The sequence below is a fragment of the Lepidochelys kempii genome, chromosome 11 (assembly GCF_965140285.1).
Source record: "Lepidochelys kempii isolate rLepKem1 chromosome 11, rLepKem1.hap1, whole genome shotgun sequence".
NCBI lineage: Eukaryota > Metazoa > Chordata > Testudines > Cheloniidae > Lepidochelys > Lepidochelys kempii.
Window position 1 is genome coordinate 33,303,270 of NC_136390.1, and position 20,693 is coordinate 33,323,962.

General features: G+C 38.9%; 1 protein-coding gene across 12 annotated transcripts in view; it reads right to left on the bottom strand.

The window, feature by feature from the left end:
• The window catches only part of RBMS1 (RNA binding motif single stranded interacting protein 1), a 207,482-nt gene that overhangs the window by 40,340 nt on the left and 146,449 nt on the right, over positions 1-20,693 (bottom strand). For all 12 annotated transcript variants that reach the window (XM_073305605.2, XM_073305604.2, XM_073305606.2 and 9 more), the window contains exon 4: positions 18,802-18,893. In XM_073305605.2, coding sequence (XP_073161706.1) covers positions 18,802-18,893 — 92 coding nt within the window. The remainder of the gene's footprint in view (positions 1-18,801; positions 18,894-20,693) is intronic.

Genomic DNA, 20,693 nt, shown 5'->3' on the forward strand with positions numbered 1-20,693 from the left:
ACTTCACTTAATGTATGTGACAGGGTCGGGCCAGATGGCTAGAGGACAGTAATAGAAGGCAGATATATTAGCCCCAGGTTAAGTAGGTCCCTTTTCCCTGGGTAAGGTAATAGGGAAGGTTCCAGAAAAATCAGGGACCTTCTGGAGACAATTAAGACAGACAGGCTGATTAGAACACCTGCAGCCACTCAAGAAGCTGCTAGAATAAATTAAGGCAGGCTAATTCAGGGCACCTGAGTTTAAAAAGGAGCTCACTTCAGTTTGTGGTGCGCGTGTAAGGAGCTGGGAGCAAGAGGCGCCAGGAGCTGAGAGTGAGAATGCATACTGTTGGAGGACTGAGGAGTACAAGCATCATCAGACACCAGAAGGAAGGTCCTATGGTGAGGATAAAGAAGATATTGGGAGGAGGCCATGGGGAAGTAGCCCAGTGAGTTGTAGCTGTTGCACAGCTGTTCCAGGAGGCACTCTAGACAGCTGCATTCCACAGGGCCCTGGGCTAGAACCCGGAGTAGAGGGCGGGCCCGGGTTCCCCCCAAACCTCCCAACTCCTGGTCAGACACAGGAGGAGTTGACCTGGACTGTGGGTTCAAGAAAACGGCCGAACTGAGGGCTGCTGTGAAGCTCCAAGGTGAGCAAATCCGCCAATAAGTGCAAGACCCATCAAGGTAGAGGAGGAACTTTGTCACATGTACTACTGGAAGGTGCTCAGATACTACGATGATGAGGATGATATAAGAACCTATATAAAATTACACACAACCCCTCCTCTGTGTTAAAAGAGCATTAATAAGGTCGCAAAGTCAAGCACCAAAAAGTTAGGAAAGGCCAGAATTAAGGCTGACTGGGCAACCTTATTTCAACCTTCTTGTGCCTTTAAATTAAGATACAGTCTTTCTTTACACGATAATATACTATTTTCCCTTCCTCCCTGAGTGTTGGTGGGAGAATGGATGGTGCTCACTTAAAAAACAGTTATTCAATATTTTGTTTTATCCACCTTGTTCAATGTGTGGCCCTACACCTTACTTACTGCCCACTATTCAAACCCCACTCTGATATTGGAATTATTAATTTTCTCATGAGTCTGTCTATTGTGCTCATCCCCTTCTTATAATTTATTCAAATATTAATGAATTTCTTTTCAAAACATTCCTGTGATGAAGGGGTATTATTATCCCCATTTTTCAAATAAGAAATTAAGGCACAGAGATTAAGGTCAAAATATGCGGTAATTTGGGGGTCCCAATTTGAGATTCCTAAAACCTCATTTTTCAGAGTACTTAGCATTATAGATCACTGTAGCCCTGAGTGGGTGCATGCTCAGTGCAGACTGAATCTTCAGGGAATTTAGCTACTAGAATTTAAGAACCTTTTTCTGAGCATATGTGAACTGAACTGTGATTTTTCAATGACTTATAACTTGGCCAAATTTGTGCAGAGATTCATGGGGACAATAAATGGCACGATCTTGACAAAATTGCTGCCAAATCCATGCTCCAAAGCATAGGGATGCTAAAGCTTTTCAAGTAAAAGGTTGACAGAATTTTTAAAATAGGCAACATAATGTATTTTTCCCTAGCCTTGTTCTCAGAAATGATAGAGCCATTTGGAAGAAATTTCCCAAAAATATTCAGCCGGAAGCAGAAATTGGAATTGAAAATTTCACCCCAAATGGTTGAAGTTTGGCGAAGTTATAAGCAATTGAAAAAAAAGTCTTAACGTTGCCCAACACTTCTATTATAAAAACAGTGCTCCCAGCTTTGCCTGTAAACAGAACAAATCGGAACCCCGATCTTCCCTCCACACAGTACATATCAGCCATGCTCCCTGTGCCTTTCTGCACACTTTGATGACATTCATACCCTGTTCCCCTATACAAGTATCCAGCCTCTTCACAGCTTCAGAATTCAGAAAAGTCACTTCTAACTGAGGGTCTAGGGAACATGGCTCGAGAGGAGGTTGCAAAGAAAGCCAAAAATATTGGGATCATGAGCTTTGCTTTACAGATCTCTTTAAGATTAAATTGTTGCACTATATTAAAAATTTGTATTTACACAAAAATTATGTAGTGTACAATACAGACCAAATGAACATATTAATCAACATATAGTTCCATTTGTTTTTACACACATACTCTGTACACAAACCATTCTGGGAAAACAACAACTGAGGTAGAATTTTATGAGCCAGATGATATTCTTTTGAGCAGGAGGCTTTCACCCTCCAGTCTAGCCCTAGGTGAAAGTTGGGTGGGGAATATTTGAGATGGAGCAGAGAGGTTCTACCAGTCTCAGCTGAGAGTATTCGGTGTTTGGAAAAGGCTAGTAAGAAGGGTTTTCTGGGGGGGTCTCAAGCTATGTTGTGCCCCTGCTGCCCTCTGATGCTACTAATACTGGCCACGTACCAAGATAACATTAATCCTTTACCTGTGAAAAGATGTACAAGGGCAGATCCTTATGCTCATGTGAAGTTCTAATTAAGTCAATGGGACTCTAAGTGGATACAAGGGTCCATCTTAGTGAACCCTTGTGCTGGAACTATTCTATTCTATTCCCTCGTCTACATGGGCAAGTGTGTTTTGGTAAGAGGGCATTTTTTGGTTTAGCTTATCTCACTGGGGAAGGAGCACAAACAAAGTACAACTATACCAGTATAACTATACCAGTGTAACTTGTAAGAAATTTTCCTGTGTAGATAAGACCGATATAGGTTCTTATATCATCTGTATCATCATAATATCTGAGTGCCTTCCAGGAGCTCATTAACACCAACAGAAGTTGGTCCAATAAAAAATACTACCTCACCCTCCTCGTCTCTCATGATAAACATCTGTCATGGATCAAGGTCACAGATAGTAGCTCTTGGGTTGGGGGGGGAAGTGGGGGAAGAGGAAGAAGTGGGGTGCTTCCAAGGAAAAAATTTGGTCAGGAGCTGTGGTGCTTCAAAAACCTTTCAAATTTTTAAAGTGTGTGCATCTAAATATATTATACACGTGTGTGATCGTGTGTGTGTATAGATATAAAAAGATTGAAAAATAAATATTACAAGTTATATACTTGTATTCCAAGAAAACATGCTATGTTCAGAAACAAGGAGTATTATTTTATATATAGACACACACACATATAAAAAAAGATCTTCACTGTTCATTTATTCACCTTGACTCTAATTTTCCAAAAAATGAGCACTTTGTTTTCAAATCTCCTCTAATGGGGTTGAATAACTCTCAAGTTCAAAGAATCCTCCAAAGAGAAATCCCAGAGACTCTTCCCTTGTCTGTTCACTCTCGTCTATATGATTTTAATTTTCAATCAAATCATATCGCTGCATCACAACTGATAATTTTCTGGGCTCAAGGCAAAATTTGTGTTGTCTTAATGATGTCTCCTTAACTGCATTTCAATGGTCAGTGAGTGACAAATATGATGGGTTTATTATTATTTTGTATTGAAAAAATGATTTACCTAGTACGAGGCAGGTCATGCAGCAATCTGATGGCTTCAGGCACTTACTGAAAATAATACTAAACCCATATAGTATACAGTGAGGGCCTGTGGCTTTAGTTATCTTAGATCATCTCATTTCTCCTTTGCATTAGACGAGTCAGCAGAAAAAGAAGACAAGAAAATGGATCCACTGAGAGTCTAGAGCTCACATTAAGATTCATTACCGTGCACTGTTCAAATCACGAGGGAAAAAGCCTACGTTATGATAGCAATATTTTTGACATAAAGTTCAGATTTCTCTGCTACAAATTTGAGATGAGGATAGCTTTAATGATTTTTGAATTAGCTTGTTATTTAGATTCTATTAGAAAATTATATTTTTATTCATTGAGCTGGGTGAGATGTGGGTTTGCAGTTTCTTCTTTAATGAACGCTATTAGTAAAGGATTTAATTGATGTTTCTGCCCGGGGCAACACAACGTTTTATTCACAGTCATATTTTAATTTTCTGAAACTCAGGCTGTTCTTTGCAAGAATACTTCATTTGGATTTTTCACATTTTAGTACTGGATGTAAAATATGTTTGCGCTCAAGTGTCCTAAAACTTATCACTTTAAAATGTATACCGTACAAGTCTGAAATTAGCTCCTTAGAGTGTTTTCACCTACTTTACTAACATTACTACTGTATAATTAACAGGATAACATTAAAATCTAAGACTTTCTCATGACAAAAGCTTGCCAACATTTGGGAAGATTGAAAAATAAATATTACAAGTTACATATTTGTATGCAAAAGAAAACATGCTATATCCAGAAACAAGGAATAAAGGGGGAAATTCACATAAAAATCAGAATAATTAGGCTTTATGTAAGTGAATGGGAGGGTACCCCTGTCTGAAGCTGCTACTCCAATCCAGGGGTTGGAGTTGCTGCTACTGCTCCTTTGTGCTGTATGCAAGGTGCATTAAGGCTGGTAGATCACAATCATCCCTGGCAAGTAGGGAGAACTAAGCCCTTTCCACATTCACTATGCCCCAGATGGCTCTCCCCGCACAGCTTCAACACAGAACCTTAACCCTTCTGCCCATCCTCCTCTTCAAAGTGAATTTCACTCTAGAAGAGCACAAAAGTGTTCTACAAAAGCACATCAATATTTTGTAAGAGGAAGAGTCTCGATTATTTAATACATTTTCAGGGTTAGCATGAATATCATCAGCTCTACATGTAAATCCTTTCAAGTTGAAAATGCAAAGATATTTTTAGAAATTATTCCCTCTAAAACAGGTGACATTTCTTGAAGAAAATGTAAGAGCTCTTTTGCTTTAAAAATTTCTGTACTCAAATTGCTTATTTTGCATCCAAAAATTGGTTGTTTTAAAAATAAGCAAAATTCTCTAAAAATACATGGGGTGAATTTTGGCCAAGTTTGTAAGCCACGCTACATATTATCAGCATCAAATCATCTCACTTTACAAATGAGGGGGTGTGCCATGTAAAACAAAGTGAAGTCTTTTTATTTATGATATTAGAACATTACAGTAATATGACATTTACAGTAAACAGCATGAAGCTTTGATGCCTGACACTGAAATACTCTGGACTATCCTTAGGGTCTTAAAACCTGTGGGATTTAATTGAGACTTTTCTGAATCACCCTGTAGAGCAGTAAAATACGCATCCTATTAAATTCTATAGGATGGTACAAAAAACAATGAAAAGGTTATCATTTTCTATTAAATTATATAAGACATTTCCATAAGGACAAATTAATTGCTGACCTTACTGAGTGCATTGTATCTTTAATTGCAATGGAATTGTACTCCCTTATTTCAGTGGTAAATTTAGCCTGTTGGGAGGGCTGCATTAAGGAAAAGTTCTGTGCTCCAAGACAAGAACCCATTTATCTACGGAAAACACCAAATATGTAATGAGTCTTTGTTTATTTTTCTTCTATTTTTTTTACACATACATACAAATGCGAACTGTTAATACCAGGTATCCCAGCCCCCCAAAATTTGCTCTGTCTTCTTCCGGTGTTATAATCTGTATTCCTAATGAGCACATTAGATTGGAGTTCTCTGAAGTCTGAGGGCCTAAATGGGCAATTGGAGATGACTTCGATAAAAATTGTGTGTGTGTGTGTGTGTGTGTGTGTGTGTAAAAGAGAGAGAACTATAGCCACTATAGCATAAGCCAGAAGGGCTGCCTTCAAAGCTCAGTTAACTCCGTTCCTGAAACTCTTAACAGGACATCCCGACCACAGTGTCAGAGTGGATGGCACAGCGAGAAGACGGGACTCTGAGTGCTCTCTCCTATCGCCACAACTAGGCAAATAAAAGTATGAAATTGGTAGTACCGTTGCCGGCTCCACATAGCAGGAAGTCACCAGACAAACCCTTAAAAGTCACTAGATGTAGTTGTTTAAGCACTCAAAAGGAGTCCAAAATGTCACTGAACAAAATTTCCAGAGATTTCAACAGAGAAGAATATAATATATATGTATACACACACACACACACGGGAGTAGAGTCATAAAATCATTCACAAGCAGCTCAACAGTTTCAATAAGATCCATTCCATGCTCTTCTTACTACGTTCTGTTGCACACCAGAAGCAACTACAACAGTACGCTGTCATCACCAGGAGGCACCCTCTGCTCATTGGGAAGGGCGCTCTGCACACTGCAGCCCAGGTTGGCTGGGGTTGGTTAATTTCAGCTGAACCTTGCCTTTCTTGCCAGCCTGGATTTAAGACAACAGGTTAGTGAAAGGGAGAGCCCAGAACCACGGGGAAGAGGGCATTTGCCTGACCTGAACTCGATGCTGTAGGGAGCCAAGAAAATAGATTTAAAAACAGAAGTCTGCTAGCCGGACCCCTTCCCCCCGTTTCCAGGGTTTCATTTCTGAAAACAGCTGGGCAGCTAACTCCAGGCCAACCCAGGGGAAGGAGAAAAGGGGAACTGAAATCAGCTAGCTCCACCTTTGATCCTGTAGTAAGAGCTTCATTCTGGGAGGCATGGTGCCCCCCGCCTCATTAGGGCACATGGTCCTGTCTCATTCTACCCCACCTTCCATCTGTGTGGTTCTCCTTGCTGGCTAACCTGCCTCCACCTCCCAGCCCATTTCATTAGCCATCTTTCCCTGCATCACAGGGGGTGCTACCTACTATGGAACAGCGAGAAAGAACACATTTGGGTAAAAACAAGCCCTGGCTAATGTGCTGATCTCTCCACAGCACGCCTGGCTTTAGCAAAGTATTTAATTAGCCTCCACAAACTTCTTTTCCTCGCCTGCAGATTATAGTGATCTCAGCCCAAGAAGCCCTGGAATGTGATTCCTTTCAAGGTCATGCTCAATTGAGACATAATGACATTGACTTGGTGCACAACAGAATGTAGTACAGAGAGCATGGAATGGATTTTATTAACACTATTGAGCTGCTTCTGAATGATTTTGTGACTACATAATGGTGACTTCTTTCTCTGAATGTCTCTGTATTTGGCAGTGAAAGTCGCTAGATGTGTCACTGGTCACTCTGACACTTATTTTCTCGCTAGGGAAACCAAAAAGTCATTAAATCTAGTGACAAAGTCGCTAAGTTGGAAAGACTGATGGTAGGGAGGGCATATAAATAAATAAATAAATTTAAGAAAAGAGTGCAAGAGAGAAAGTGTGCGCAGACATCGGACAGAAAGGGTGGGTTGGGGATCTTCCTGTGAAAAGTTGGGAATACTACGTAAAATTTCCTGCATCTTAGACTAAGATGTTTTATGCAAAAAGCAAATGAACTAAACAAAAAACAATAAAAGGAATCCTATCTGGGATTTCAGAATAACTTGACAGTGGAAAAATTATATTGCAAAATGTGCACCAGGACCCCAGATGTGATCATGCAGCTTCTGTCACCCTCACAAACCTAATAAACCCTTTAAAAAATCCATGAGGATAAGTTTTGAACGTTTACATAAAGCAAATTATATCCTTCTCCCTAGGACACTGGATTTCCACACCCACTTTCAAACTACAACCATAACCAGGGCTCCCAATCCTTCTTTGTTCTACAGAGGACAATACCATACAAACCAGATGCTTGCTTTTATGTAATATTTTGGCACCAAACTTGGTTAAACAATTTAAAATTCAGGAAGACAGGAGAAAAACAAACAAACAAACTTGTTAACTTGCCCCTCTGACTCTGGCAGGCAATGGCTTAGTACATTATTATCTTCTGCAATTCCCCTCCTTACTGAGAACTGTCTCATTGTACTTTGTTCCACAACAAAATTATAGACCAATTTTACAAGGGAAAATTGGTTTCTTTGAGTTCAGAGTTATGTTATTTCATCACAGTTGAGGTCTACCCTCACTTCCAGGTCTGGCAAATCAGTAAACTGTGGCAAACACATGCAAGCAAGCAAGCACAAACCCACAAACTCACAACTTGCCTATGGATTAGCAATGAGATTTGACTGTGAAAAAACTGAGTTTATTCATATGTAAATCTGTTATGAACACCTGATGAACCAAGCAGGGTTTGCATGGCTCTAAGGCCTGATCCGAAAGTTCACTGAAATCAATGGAAAGACTCTCACTGACTTCATTGGGCTTTGGATCAGGCACCAAGGGAATCAATCATGACATTCACACGTGTTTCTCATCTGACAGTACACACAGCACTAAATTCTAAGCCATTGAGCCAGCCAGATTTCATAAATTTTGATTCAGTAATTTATAGGGCTGTTGATCAATCAAGTTAACTCATGCAATTAACTCAAAAAAAGTAATCATGATTAAAAAAAATTAATCTCAATTTAATCAGTTTTAATTGCACTGTTAAACAATAGAATACCAATTGAAATGTTGGCTGTTTTTCTACATTTTCATATATATTGTATTTTGTGTAGTAATTGAAATCAAAGTGTGTATTATTTTTGATTACAAATATTTGCACTGTAAAAATGATAAACAAAATAAATGTTTTTTTTTCAATTCACCTCATACAAGTACTGTAGTGCAATCTCTTTGTCGTGAAAGTGCAACTTACAAATGTCTATTTTTTTTGTTACATAACTGCATTTAAAAACAAAACAATGTAAAACTTCAGAGCCTACAAGTCCACTCAGTCCTACCTCTTATTCTGCCAATCATTAAGACAAATAAGTTTGTTTACATTTACAGGAGATAACGCTGCCTTCTTCTTATTTACACTGTTACCAGAAAGTGAGAACAGGCATTTGCATGGCACTTTTGTAGCCAGCATTGCAAGGTATTTACGTTCCAGATATGCCAAACATTTGTATGCCCCTTCATGCTTCGGCCATCCTTCCTGAGGACGTGCTTTCATGCTGATGATGCTCGTTAAAAAAAAATGGGTTAATTAAATTTGTGACTGAACTTCTTGGGGGAGAATTGTATGTCCCCTGCTCTGTTTTACCTGCATTCTGCCATATATTTCATTTTATAGCAGTCTTGGATGATGACCCAGCACATGTTGTTCATTTTAAGGACACTTTCACTGCAGATTTCACAAAACGCAAAGATACCAATGTGAGATTTCTAAAGATAGCTACAGCACTCGAACCAAGGTTTAAGAATCTGAAGTGCCTTCCAAAATTGGAGAGGGATGAGGTGTGGAGTATGCTTTCAGAACTCTTAAACACTCCAATGCGGAAACTACAGAACCCGAACCACCAAAAAAGAAAATTAACCTTCTGCTGGTGGCATCTGACTCAGATAATGAAAATTAACATGCGTCGATCTGCACTGGTCTGGATTCTTATCGTGCAGAACCTGTCATCAGCCTGGATGCATGACCCCTGGAGTGGTGGTTGAAGCATGAAGAGACATACGAATCTTTAGCGCATCTGGTATGTAAATATCTTGCAATTCCGGCTACAACAGCGCCACGAGAACACCTGTTCTCACTGTCAGGTGACACTGTAAACAAGAAGTGGGCAGTATTATCTCCTGCAAATATAAACAAACTTGTGTGTCTGAGCGATTGGCTGAACAAGAAGTAGGACTTAGTGGACTTGCAGGCTCTAAAATTTTACACTGTTTTATTTTTGAATGCAGGTTTTTTTGTACATAATTCTACATTTGTAATTTCAACTTTCACGATGAAGAGATTGCACTACAGTACTTGTATTAGGTGAATTGAAAAATACTATTTCTGTTTTTTTACAGTGCAAATACTTGTAATCAAAAATAAATATAAAGTGAGCACTATACACTTTGTATTCTGTGTTGTAATTGAAATCAATATATTTGAAAATGTAGAAAACATGTAGAAAAAATATTAAACAATAATGGAATACCATTTATTTAAACAGTGCGATTAATCTCACGATTAATTTTTTTAACTGCTTGACAGCCCTAGTAGTTTATGTAGAGTGTTTTACCTGATAACTGGCACAATGTGATCATATGCTGAGCACCCTCCACTCCCACTGACTTCAGTGGGCGCTTAGCCCCCTTCAGGAAATGGCCTAATGTTGGGGGTTTGGGGGTCATAATAAATAATTGCTCTACTGAAAAAAAAATAGGAAGGTTTACTTTTAGCAATAGGAATCAGCAAAGTTTCCCTTATTCTTTTCTCACCACACAGTTCCAAGTTTGTCCTGATTGGACGTGATGAGACAAACATAAAAAGAGTGCTCCTTTAGATTAATGCATGCCATATTCCTCAAGGCACTGAAGGGTTAAATGCCTACCTTAATAAGCTGAAAATTAGGTTCGACATTTGTTGTAAAAGGGACAAGAACAAACAGCCACTAATGTTAATTTATGTAGAAAAGTGGTGATGAGGGGTCCCTACATGGTGTAAAATGCTCAGCCATCATCTGAAAGAAATTAACAAAAGCCTCCCTGTGCATATGGAACAGATCCTAAAACACAAGAAAGAAACTTGGCAAAATGATAAGACATCTGTTTTCTCTTGCTCTGGATAGGGTCACAGCTAACAGATAGCTATTCAGAAACATGTGACATGGCAGTGCTCACAGCATGGAAGATCCTCTGGCTGATACAGCAGGGATTAAATGCTTGTCTGCCTTTTTACAGAAACTCTTCAAGTTTACAACTGACGCATATCTAATTTAAATATCAGTTGTAGCTCCAGCTTTAAGACAGTTTGTCCAGTGACTAAGTAAAAGAGTTGAAACAGCATTAGCTTAATTTTCATTTGCTATCTAGCATTCCAAACAAACAGGGTATATTTTTAATTAGCTACCTAAATATCTTAATTTGTTTTCACAAAGCACAGCTATAGTATAAATGACTAGAACAAGACTAGTTTAAATGGTAGTTTTTAGCTACAGTACAACACTGCAGTCAAGTTTGCAATTAGATCATCTATTTAATCATATGCTTCTTGCCTTCCTTGGCACCCTTGCTTTCTTGTTAAATCTACTGCAGGGGAACATGCAGCGGAGCCTAAGAAATTCTGTAACATGGCCCATTGTCATCCTCATCTACAACACAGACCTTCAGCCCACCAAGAGGTCTTAGCATGGGAACAAGATGCAGCACCACAGGCTGAGATGTGTAATTTCTGTGGACTGCAGCTCTGAATTGAATTGAAGACAACTGTTCCATTTTATGCAAATTCGAATTTAGCCCCTGGACTCCTGAAATGATGGTCATTCAGTCCTCAGGTGGGCAAAGTTTGGTCCTCCGTTAATCTACTGTATAAACAATTTTAATCAACTTTCTTGTAAAGTAATATTCCTACAAGTTCCCTGTGTTTTCTATACAACTAATTAGAGTTTGCTAGTGGGAAAGTTAAGGAAAACTGCTTAATCTTCCTAAACTAATCCATCATCATTGTAATATGGGTTTTTATTGTACTGTGTATAGAAATGACTGCAAAATGGGTAGATAAAATATTTTTATGCAAGTGTTCAATGTCCATAAATGGCTGAGAGAAAAGTTTGCTCGAACTTGCCCCTGTTTGCATGTAACCTGCTTTAGACATTCAGGAGTCTTTATATAGCAGAGTCCGCTAGCAAAATAAAACATTGCTCACCATATTTTTACTACCCTAACTAGTCAGATTTAGTGCCCTAGTTACCATGGTAATCCACAATTATTTACTTCCCTTTCTCTGCAGGAATGTAAACTGACTTAATTCTCCAGCAGGCTGACACAGTGAAGACAAGTATAAAAACCCAGTACATTCTCAAAAGTCATATGTGTTAGCCATTTGCCATAGCTGTTCACTCAAAACCATGTTCTTTGGCAGTGACCTAAGAGGGTGTCTGCCTTACAACATTGAACAGAGATAAAAAATGGTTAACCGTTAACTTCTCTTACAGAGATGATTACAGGTGGCACACAAGGTCTTTTTTAGATACAAGCAGGGACAATGACGTGCAAGTCAGATTTTATGTAATAGTGACAATGCATATCTCCCAAATACACTTAAAAAATAAAATGTCAACTAAAAGTGAGTTAGTGCTTTAAAAAATGGTTGTGCAATACTTCTGGCTGGGATACCAGCATGTGGTGAGTGCTTCATGGCTCTGTCTTCTTAATTATTAGTAAAAGAGAATGGTCAGTTTAGATGAGCTATTACCAGCAGGAGAGTGAGTTTGTGTGTGTATGGGGGTGGGGGGGATGTGAGAAAACCTTGATCTATGCAGGAAATAGCCCGACTTGATTATGTAAAGAGTTGTCACTTTGGATGGGCTAGCACCAGCAGGAGAGTGAATTTGTGTGGGGGGGTGGAGGGTGAGAAAACCTGGATTTGTGCTGGAAATGGCCCACCTGTTGATCACTTTAGATAAGCTATTACCAGCAGGACAGTGGGGTGGGAGGAGGTATTGTTTCATGATTTCTGTGTGTATATAAAGTCTGCTGCAGTTTCCACGGTAAACATCTGATGAAGTGAGCTGTAGCTCACGAAAGCTCATGCTCAAATAAATTGGTTAGTCTCTAAGGTGCCACAAGTACTCCTTTTCTTTTTGCGAATACAGACTAACACGGCTGTTCCTCTGAAACCTAGTAAAAGAATATAAAGATTACTGGCCGACGTTTGCACACAGACCATTCTGGGACGAGACAGTGGCCTAATATTAGCTCATTACATTGTCATGTGGGAGATATTTGGTCTTTTGCTTTCTGAGGCAGCAGAACTTGGCACAACAGACAGATGATGCTCTCAAGGATAGAGGGAGAATCAGGGAAGGGGTGGGGTGGAAAATGTGCTTTGCATTGCTATCACAGGCATCCCTTCTCGACAATCTGGGTGGGAAACAGTGTTCTATAGGGGCCCTGTTTCCTGCTCATCCCTGGAGGATGTTGGGATGGCTGGAATTGTTTTAGCTGGAGATCTGATGCTATGTCCTGTAAGGCAGAGGCATTCCCCAGTTGTTACGGAGTCAGAAAGTAAGGGAGGATTTAAAAGGGAGGAAAATATGACAATATGAAACTCCTAGTCCTGGTTCCTAGGAAGGTGCTGCTATGGGGACAGTATAAAGCCAACAGCAGTTGAGTGGGATTAGGCAAATCTCTAAATGGATTAGCAGTGGTGCCTTCCTCCACAAAAATCAAACGTAAACATTAACACATGGAACACCCATCTCTGCTATTGGTGTAAGTTACATAAACCCTCTCAATCCATCCTGTGAAATGCTTACTGAATATATTAAAAGCTCTTTATGAGTAAGAAAAATTTCAAATATTATCCAATAAAGACTCAACATACAGAATAGTTATTAAAAACAAACCATACACCTTTCACCATATTACCTAGGAAACCTGAACAAAATAAAATATGTCATATTGTTATACTAGCAACTTAGGACAGCCCAACAAGGGGGAAACCAAAATGCCGTATGAAATAAGTAGAAAACTCTGAATTAGAAAAACGGTCATTAGTTACTGACCCTGAAAAATGGAAGGTTATCTCTGTTCTTTAAGGGTCCCATTCTCTCTTATTCAATTCAACAGGAGCAGGATTGGCCCTAATTGTTTACTATCCACTTCAACAAGTAGTATACAAAATACCATGCTATCACACAGTAAACTCCATTATTTATCATCTAAGAATGCCCTAACACACATTTTTGCACAGTTATATTTTATTGCCGTTAACATCATATACAGTATTACAAGATTTAAGTAAGCAACCCTTCGGTTTTACCCCAGTTTATGTATCTTTCAGAATTATGGATGGCTAAATCCACTCTACCGGAATTCAATCATATGATTTCAGGGAATAATAAGTAGTTTAATCCTAGTCCTTAAAATCTCTAAACCTTTTCCCACTGGCCTTTAAAGTATGATTTGTTAATTTCAAGATGGCATTTTAAACATTGCTTCTACAAAAGGCCTTTTTCAACAACATTTTAATGCTCTGAGGAGAGTCTATGTATGCCAAAACCTGGCTTACCTTCATAGATCCCTGAACATTATACCTTTCAAACAAGACAAGAGGCATACTTGAAAGGGATCTTTATTCCTTGTCAATCCACAGTAATGGAAAATTGCTGAACAAGTCTTAGACACAATTCATTGTCAATTCATGAGCATGGAGACATTCCTAAGTGCATCTTTGACAAAAGGACAATCCTTACTATGAAGATGCTATGCAGAGCTTTCAAAGAATACAAAATAGTAGGTTCTTCAGAGCTATTAAAGTCTATTCTATTAATCTGATTTAGGGAGCCACAGGAGAGCACAATCACTACATTTGAAATAGTAAATGAGAGATTTTCATTTTTTATTTTATATGTTGAAGTGCTTGTCTAGATACTCCAAGTGCATGTACAATTAGGCAATTACCTGTTTTTCAAAAAGAACATAAAATAATCAGAAATTGGACCCTCCCTTTTGGATCATCAATTAATTCATCAAGACTAACAATATCATCTGCACTATTAGTATTCATGCCTAGTACACATTTTGTCTTCCTGCCTCAAGAGCCTGTGATGAGATCCAGACCTTGCATTATGCCCTGAAGGTCATCAGACTCTGTTTCTGTCAGACCAAGTGAGGAAGGTGAGAATGCCCTTTACAGAAAAATTACCCTCCTGGAGGGTGTGAGTTTGAGTGCCACAGCTGATCAATGAGGGCATCTCTCAGCTATTCAGGGCCAAAACATTTAGAACATTACACAAAGCCAACACCTCAAGTTGCACCCAGAAACCAGCTGAAGGCCACTACCTCCTAATTCACCTCACATCTTACATCACAACAGCCCCATAAACACACTGAAAAAGAGAGGTAACACAATGGGATCCTACATGAAAGAACACTTGGGACAAATGAACAATTGCTCAATACTATCCTTGGGAATCTTCCAGAATAAAAAGGAATGAAGCTGCTTGAATCCACAGGTGAGTCAACAACATCTCATGGTAAACTGTATGAAAGGCTTCTGACAGCTTTGGAAGAATCAAGATGGACACCTGATTGCCATCACCAAGAGCCATCATAACCAGAAACTGCTGAAGCTGCCTCACCACAAACTTCCTAATAATGTTCCCTAAGTTTAGAAAGAGGGGTAAAATTGAAAATGTCAAAACCAAGAGAAAGTTTCTTGAGCAAGAAATTGCTTCTTAAACAGACACTGGCATTTTAACATCCCTAAGGAAGATATTGCCAATTATCTACAATGACCCATATCCATACTAGTCTTCAGCAGCCAGGGGTATGTGGACCTAATTCGCAGGATGTGGTTTGAAGATTGGGGATTGGTCCTGCTTTTGAGCAGAGGGTTGGACTAGATGACCTCCTAAGGTCCCTTCCAACCCTGATATTCTATGAAGCCTATGCCTCAGGCCCCCAAATCACTTCAGTGACCAACGATCGCTGAAACACAAGTAGATAAGATTATGTTCCCCTGCCACCACATCCACTTCCAAAGCACAAAGCTCAGTCAGATTCTGAATGATCTTATCCACAAAGTAGCTTGAGAGTGCATCAAGTCAAATATTTAACATAATCACTGGGATTAAACAATTTGTCTTAATTATACTGTTCACAACTTGAAGCAGTTCTACCAACTGGGACTTGCAGATGCTGTAGTGGAAGCAAATCGTTTTTAATTCACATCCTGCACAGCTATAGCATGTGATTGCAAAAGTGCTGCCACAGTCAGACTCAGAACAAGACTTCCACCAGCTAGACTGCTTTCCTATTGCTTTATCTGCTGCAGGTCCTCACAATACCATACTGACCATGAGCAAGATGAGGCTGTTTAGGAGCCACATTATTGATCATTGGGCAAATATGGTCTTATCATATCAATGACAGGTCAGTCAACCAGTTGACCAGTATTCTTCCCCAAGCTCACTTGAAACTAGTTGCATCAGTCTCTGAGGCAGACCATCAGCAACCGGTTGTTATGGAAAAGGTACACCCCAACCTTGTCAAATGACACTGTGAGCAAATTGGACCACACCATTTAATTGTAACAAAATTTAGCACATAAGACAGCATGCAAAATGGGTAAAAATATACATACTATTTTATATAGTTCCCTGTATATAAAAAGATTGATTTTGAAAATCTTGGCCAAAATTATTTTAAAATGACTAGTGACTCTGAATGTCTCAATTTTTAGGCATCCAAGATGAGACATCTTAAATAGGCCTGATTTTCACAGAGCTGGTGTTCAGCACTTTCTGAAAAAGCAGGCCTCCTTAAGGTGTTACAGATTAGATGATCAATATTGAGGCACTTAGAGTCACTGGTCACCTTGGAAAATCTTGGTCTTGGTTCACATTTTGAAAAGAAACAAAAATTACTCTCATATCAAAAGCTGGCACACCAAGTTACAGTCCAAAACAAACTTGTACGGATGCAGATCACTTATTTTAGGCACTCACGTTTGCAAAATTTGGCCTATGTGTACTTGAGTGGTTCAGAAATTCAACAAAATGTTTACATATTCAGGTCTCAGTTTTAACATTAGTGCTCACATAAAGCTATATTAACATATTTCATTGCTATACAAAACCTGCTCCTGTTTGTTACCAGTAAGGGTAGACCCACTATATACATAATTCAAAATGATTATCTCAAACTAGAAAGTTGGTCTTGCTCTCAAGGCATTATTAGTCATCAACAATTATATTATTTATTTAGACAAAACATTCATCATTCTTTTAACATCCCATATCTTAAAAAAATATTTAAAACATTACATGACCACCAATGAAAACACACACATGCTCACACAAAGAAATTTCACACCTTCCTGTGTGTATGTACGTTCATGTGTGCCTGTCTGTAGTGAAATATGCATTAAGAATTAAACATATGGTTTCTATTTTGTTGACCTGGAACTTGTCCAGACATCTCGTGTTGTTAGCTTATTTTTTCCACAGCTTCTCTGCTGAGGAGAACAGTTATCTCAACTGAAAAAAAAAAAAAAAATCTGTACACAGAACCCCATGGATAGCTCCTAAGGCTTTCTAGATCTTTTGTATACTGTAACATTTTTAAAAACTCATATTATTTAATCATTTGAATATTTTCTCTAGCTAGAATTCCACCTCAGAATTATTAGTTTTTAGAACTACTAAAAACTATTTATATACACAAAATATGCACTAATATTGTCTTTATTTATAAATTTGCATTGGTCTTTATGGCATTCAACTGGAAACAGGGCATTTAACAAAATGATTATTCATTATTATAATTCATTATTATTCATACCTCCCTAAATTTATGACTTTCTGGTTTACAAAACTCACCTTCTATTAAAAAACCAAAAACTTCCAAGAGTAATTGTTAACTGAAAATCTGATGCACAGGCAGGTACCATGAAAGGCAGATGTTAGAGCTGTTCAGAGAAAGATAATTCAGCATCATGGAAGATTTTGATATTTTGGGACGAGAACCAAAAATTTTGAAATTCTCCAAAAAAGGGAATGGATCCCTGGCCCTGAGGCAGTCTGACGGTCAGACTGCTCTGAGACAGCACACTCTGGAAGCTCTGGGGTCCCTGGCTCTCAGCTGGTGGTAAGGTGACCAGATAGCAAGCGTAAAAAATTGGGAGAGGAGGTGGGGGGCAATAGGTGCCTATATAAGAAAAAGCCCCCAAAATCGGGACTGTCCCTATAAAACCAGGACATCTGGTCACCCTAGCTGGTGGGCTGCCCCAGGGCCACAGACCCTACCCCCTGTGCGTCCACTTGGTGGGATGTTCCTGAGCCACAAACCATGTAAGCCTCTGGGTTCCCAAAAAGCCCAAAAGGCAGGCTATTGAAGAGCCAGGTGGTCTAGCAGGAATCCAGGTTTCAAAACGTGCCTGAGTCCAACTCCTATCAGAATTTTGGTGAAACCAGTCTGTCTTCAAGGAACGTTTTGAGTTTTATAAATCTGCAAAACTGACGAAACACTGTTCGGCTAGAATTTTTCCAATTACCTTGAGCAGACACCCTAATGCAAGAATACCTTGACAAATATTTTGGGACTTTCAATGATCTATGTGCACCTAACTCCTACAGGCTTCTGAAAATCCCAGATTTAAGTTTTAATTCACTTAACATAAAATATACTACAAACTCTACAGAAACAATTCCATTATGTGCTGTTGAAAATTCACCCACCCCCAATTTAGAGTGTGCTTCCCTATCATTACTGAGGTTTACCATCTGTAGCTACATTAGGAACCATGTCTACTCCTGGATTCTTTGGTAACTAGAACTGCTATTTTTCTCCTTCTGTATCAACCAGAAATTTGCAAAAAGAAAAGGAGGACTTATGGCACCTTAGAGACTAACCAATTTATTTGAGCATAAGCTTTCGTGAGCTACAGCTCACTTCATCGGATGCATAAAGTGGAAAATGCAGTGAGGAAATTTGTAATCTTTCATGTTAGCTGTGGATTTAGCTACAGTTATACAGAGTGGATTTCTCCAATGTGCTCTATCTGAAGATCCCCATAACGACCACTTGAAAGTTTCAGCTAGTAAAGAATATGGCAAATCGCTTACTCAGTGGTGCTCCACATACAGAGCACATAATACCTGTGTTCTACAAACTACATCAACTACTAATTTGTTTCCAGCTACGATTTGAGATGTTGACTTTAATCTGTGAAGTCTTATCGTTGTTATTTTAGGGCCTACTCTTTCTCCTACTGTAATCAGTGGCAAAAATCCCATTCAGCTCAGCAAGGGGGGCGTGGAGCATACCTTTCCTTACATCTTTCAGAGGCTGCGTTCCAGCTAACTATCCCCACTTTTAAACTCTAAAGTATTGTGGGGATTGGAGACACTGCATCCTCAATAGGGGGCCTTCAGCTTTAGAATGTGTGTTGCCAATGATCTGAAAAAGCACAAGTTTGTTCACCTTCAGGTTACACTGCAAGAATTTGCAGAGTACTTTTAAACTTACCTTTGCCATCTGTGCTTGGACTCCGCTAGCCTTCAGAGCAGAAACAGCCTTCTGAGCAGCTGCTGGGCTGTCGAAATCTACAAAACCGTAACCTGAAATTTAAAACAACTTTTACTGAGAAGCAAACAACCATTTTATAATCAAACAGTGCAAAAGCTTTTTTTAACACAAAATTTGTGCTGGTGGAAGGGACAATTTGACAGCCTTGGAGGCTGAAGATCTTCATCTAGTCACAGAACAGAGTAGCAGGCGGGTAAGCTGACCAGCACTGTCCCATCAATGTCCTTTAACCATGAGTTGGAAGAACTACTTCTTGCAATAAGAAGACAAGTCAGTTTTCATGCCCATTCATTTGTGGCTTATGCCAAAGCTTCCAACAATTATTATAATGCTTTGTGTGATCTGGATTTTAGTCCACTATGCACTAACCTGAGATAGTATAGGCATCTGAATAGCAATCTCATGTTAACTTTTGGTCACTAAAATCCTCGCCCAGATTTTAACAAGTGACCTAGAAGGGAAAGCCTCTGTACCCTATTACCAATCATCTAAACCATGGTGTGCTATCAAACTCAGGTTTCTGATAAATTGGTAAGCTATAGCTATTCCGTCATGTGTACACGAGAGACAATGGTTAGTTTAATTATATGATGCATGAAATCTTGGCTGCCAGTGAAGTTAATGGGAGCTTTGCACTGACGTCATTGGGGCCAAGATTTCATCAACTGTTTCTAAAATGCTTTATACTGCAGCAACACACAGAGATGCTATAGACAACACCAGATTTTTTTAAGTACAATAAACTTAATAAAGAACAGTAATTTTTAATTTTAAATATTGCCCCTGATAATTTTGGGAAGTTCAAGAATTGTTTATATGTTACAAGGAGGTTATTAAGAGGGAATCTGCCAATAGACTCCAGTGGAATTGGATGGCAAACAAATGTAGCCTTTTATCAGGCAGTAACCTTACAGGCTAGGATTTTCAAAGGTATCTAGGTGTTAGGTGCCATTACCTAATGAAACTAGCCACTGTCTTCAGGTCTCACTGAAAATCACTAGGAGTTAGGTGACTTAATCCCCTTGGTGTTTTGAAAATCCCACTCAAAATAAACAGCCCTGTAAAAACAAGAGCAACCTTTGACTGAAGTCTACTTTGATAACAATAAATAAAATCCTATTGCAGCAGAAAATGGCACTATTCACTCTTAGTATTGAAGCAAATCACGAAGCAGGTCATTACAGGGCTCTGTGCTGCTGGAAATGCCACATTTTAGATGAGATATAAAACTAATCCACTGGCTGCTTGTAATCATTAAAAATCCCACATCACTTTTGGAAAGAGTTGGGTGTTAGAATGGAAATTTAGCTTCAAATACTAAACATATAAGGCTTACAATACAATTAAGTGTACCTTATGGACTCTGTATAGAGAAAACTGTGCACCAAAACATAACTTCTCCGAAGGAATATTGCCATTAAAAGGACACCCAACAGATTTAACTCTGGTCACTTACATATTATAAGTAATTTCATGCAAAAGTCTTTGCAGGATTGGACCCATAAAAAGTACTAATCAGTTGATTTCCATAAGTGCTTTCAGGATTGGTGTGGGTGTGTGACAAACTAAGTACTGTCAAATGCATTAATACATTGGAAATGTAGAAAAATAGTTCTCTCTATTTTTTCCCCAATTATAGTAAGAGCAGGTGTATATGTAAAACTTGGAGGTAAGAAGTTTTTAGATAAGTACAGATTTTGAATTCAGTGTCCCTTTGATTGATCCTGTATTTAGAACCCATTCTGCACCATTGCCTCCAAGTTCCCCACAAAAAGCTGGAACTCTATTAATGATGAGCTTTCCTTTCCTGCCCCCTGCTTGTCAGCTTTGTA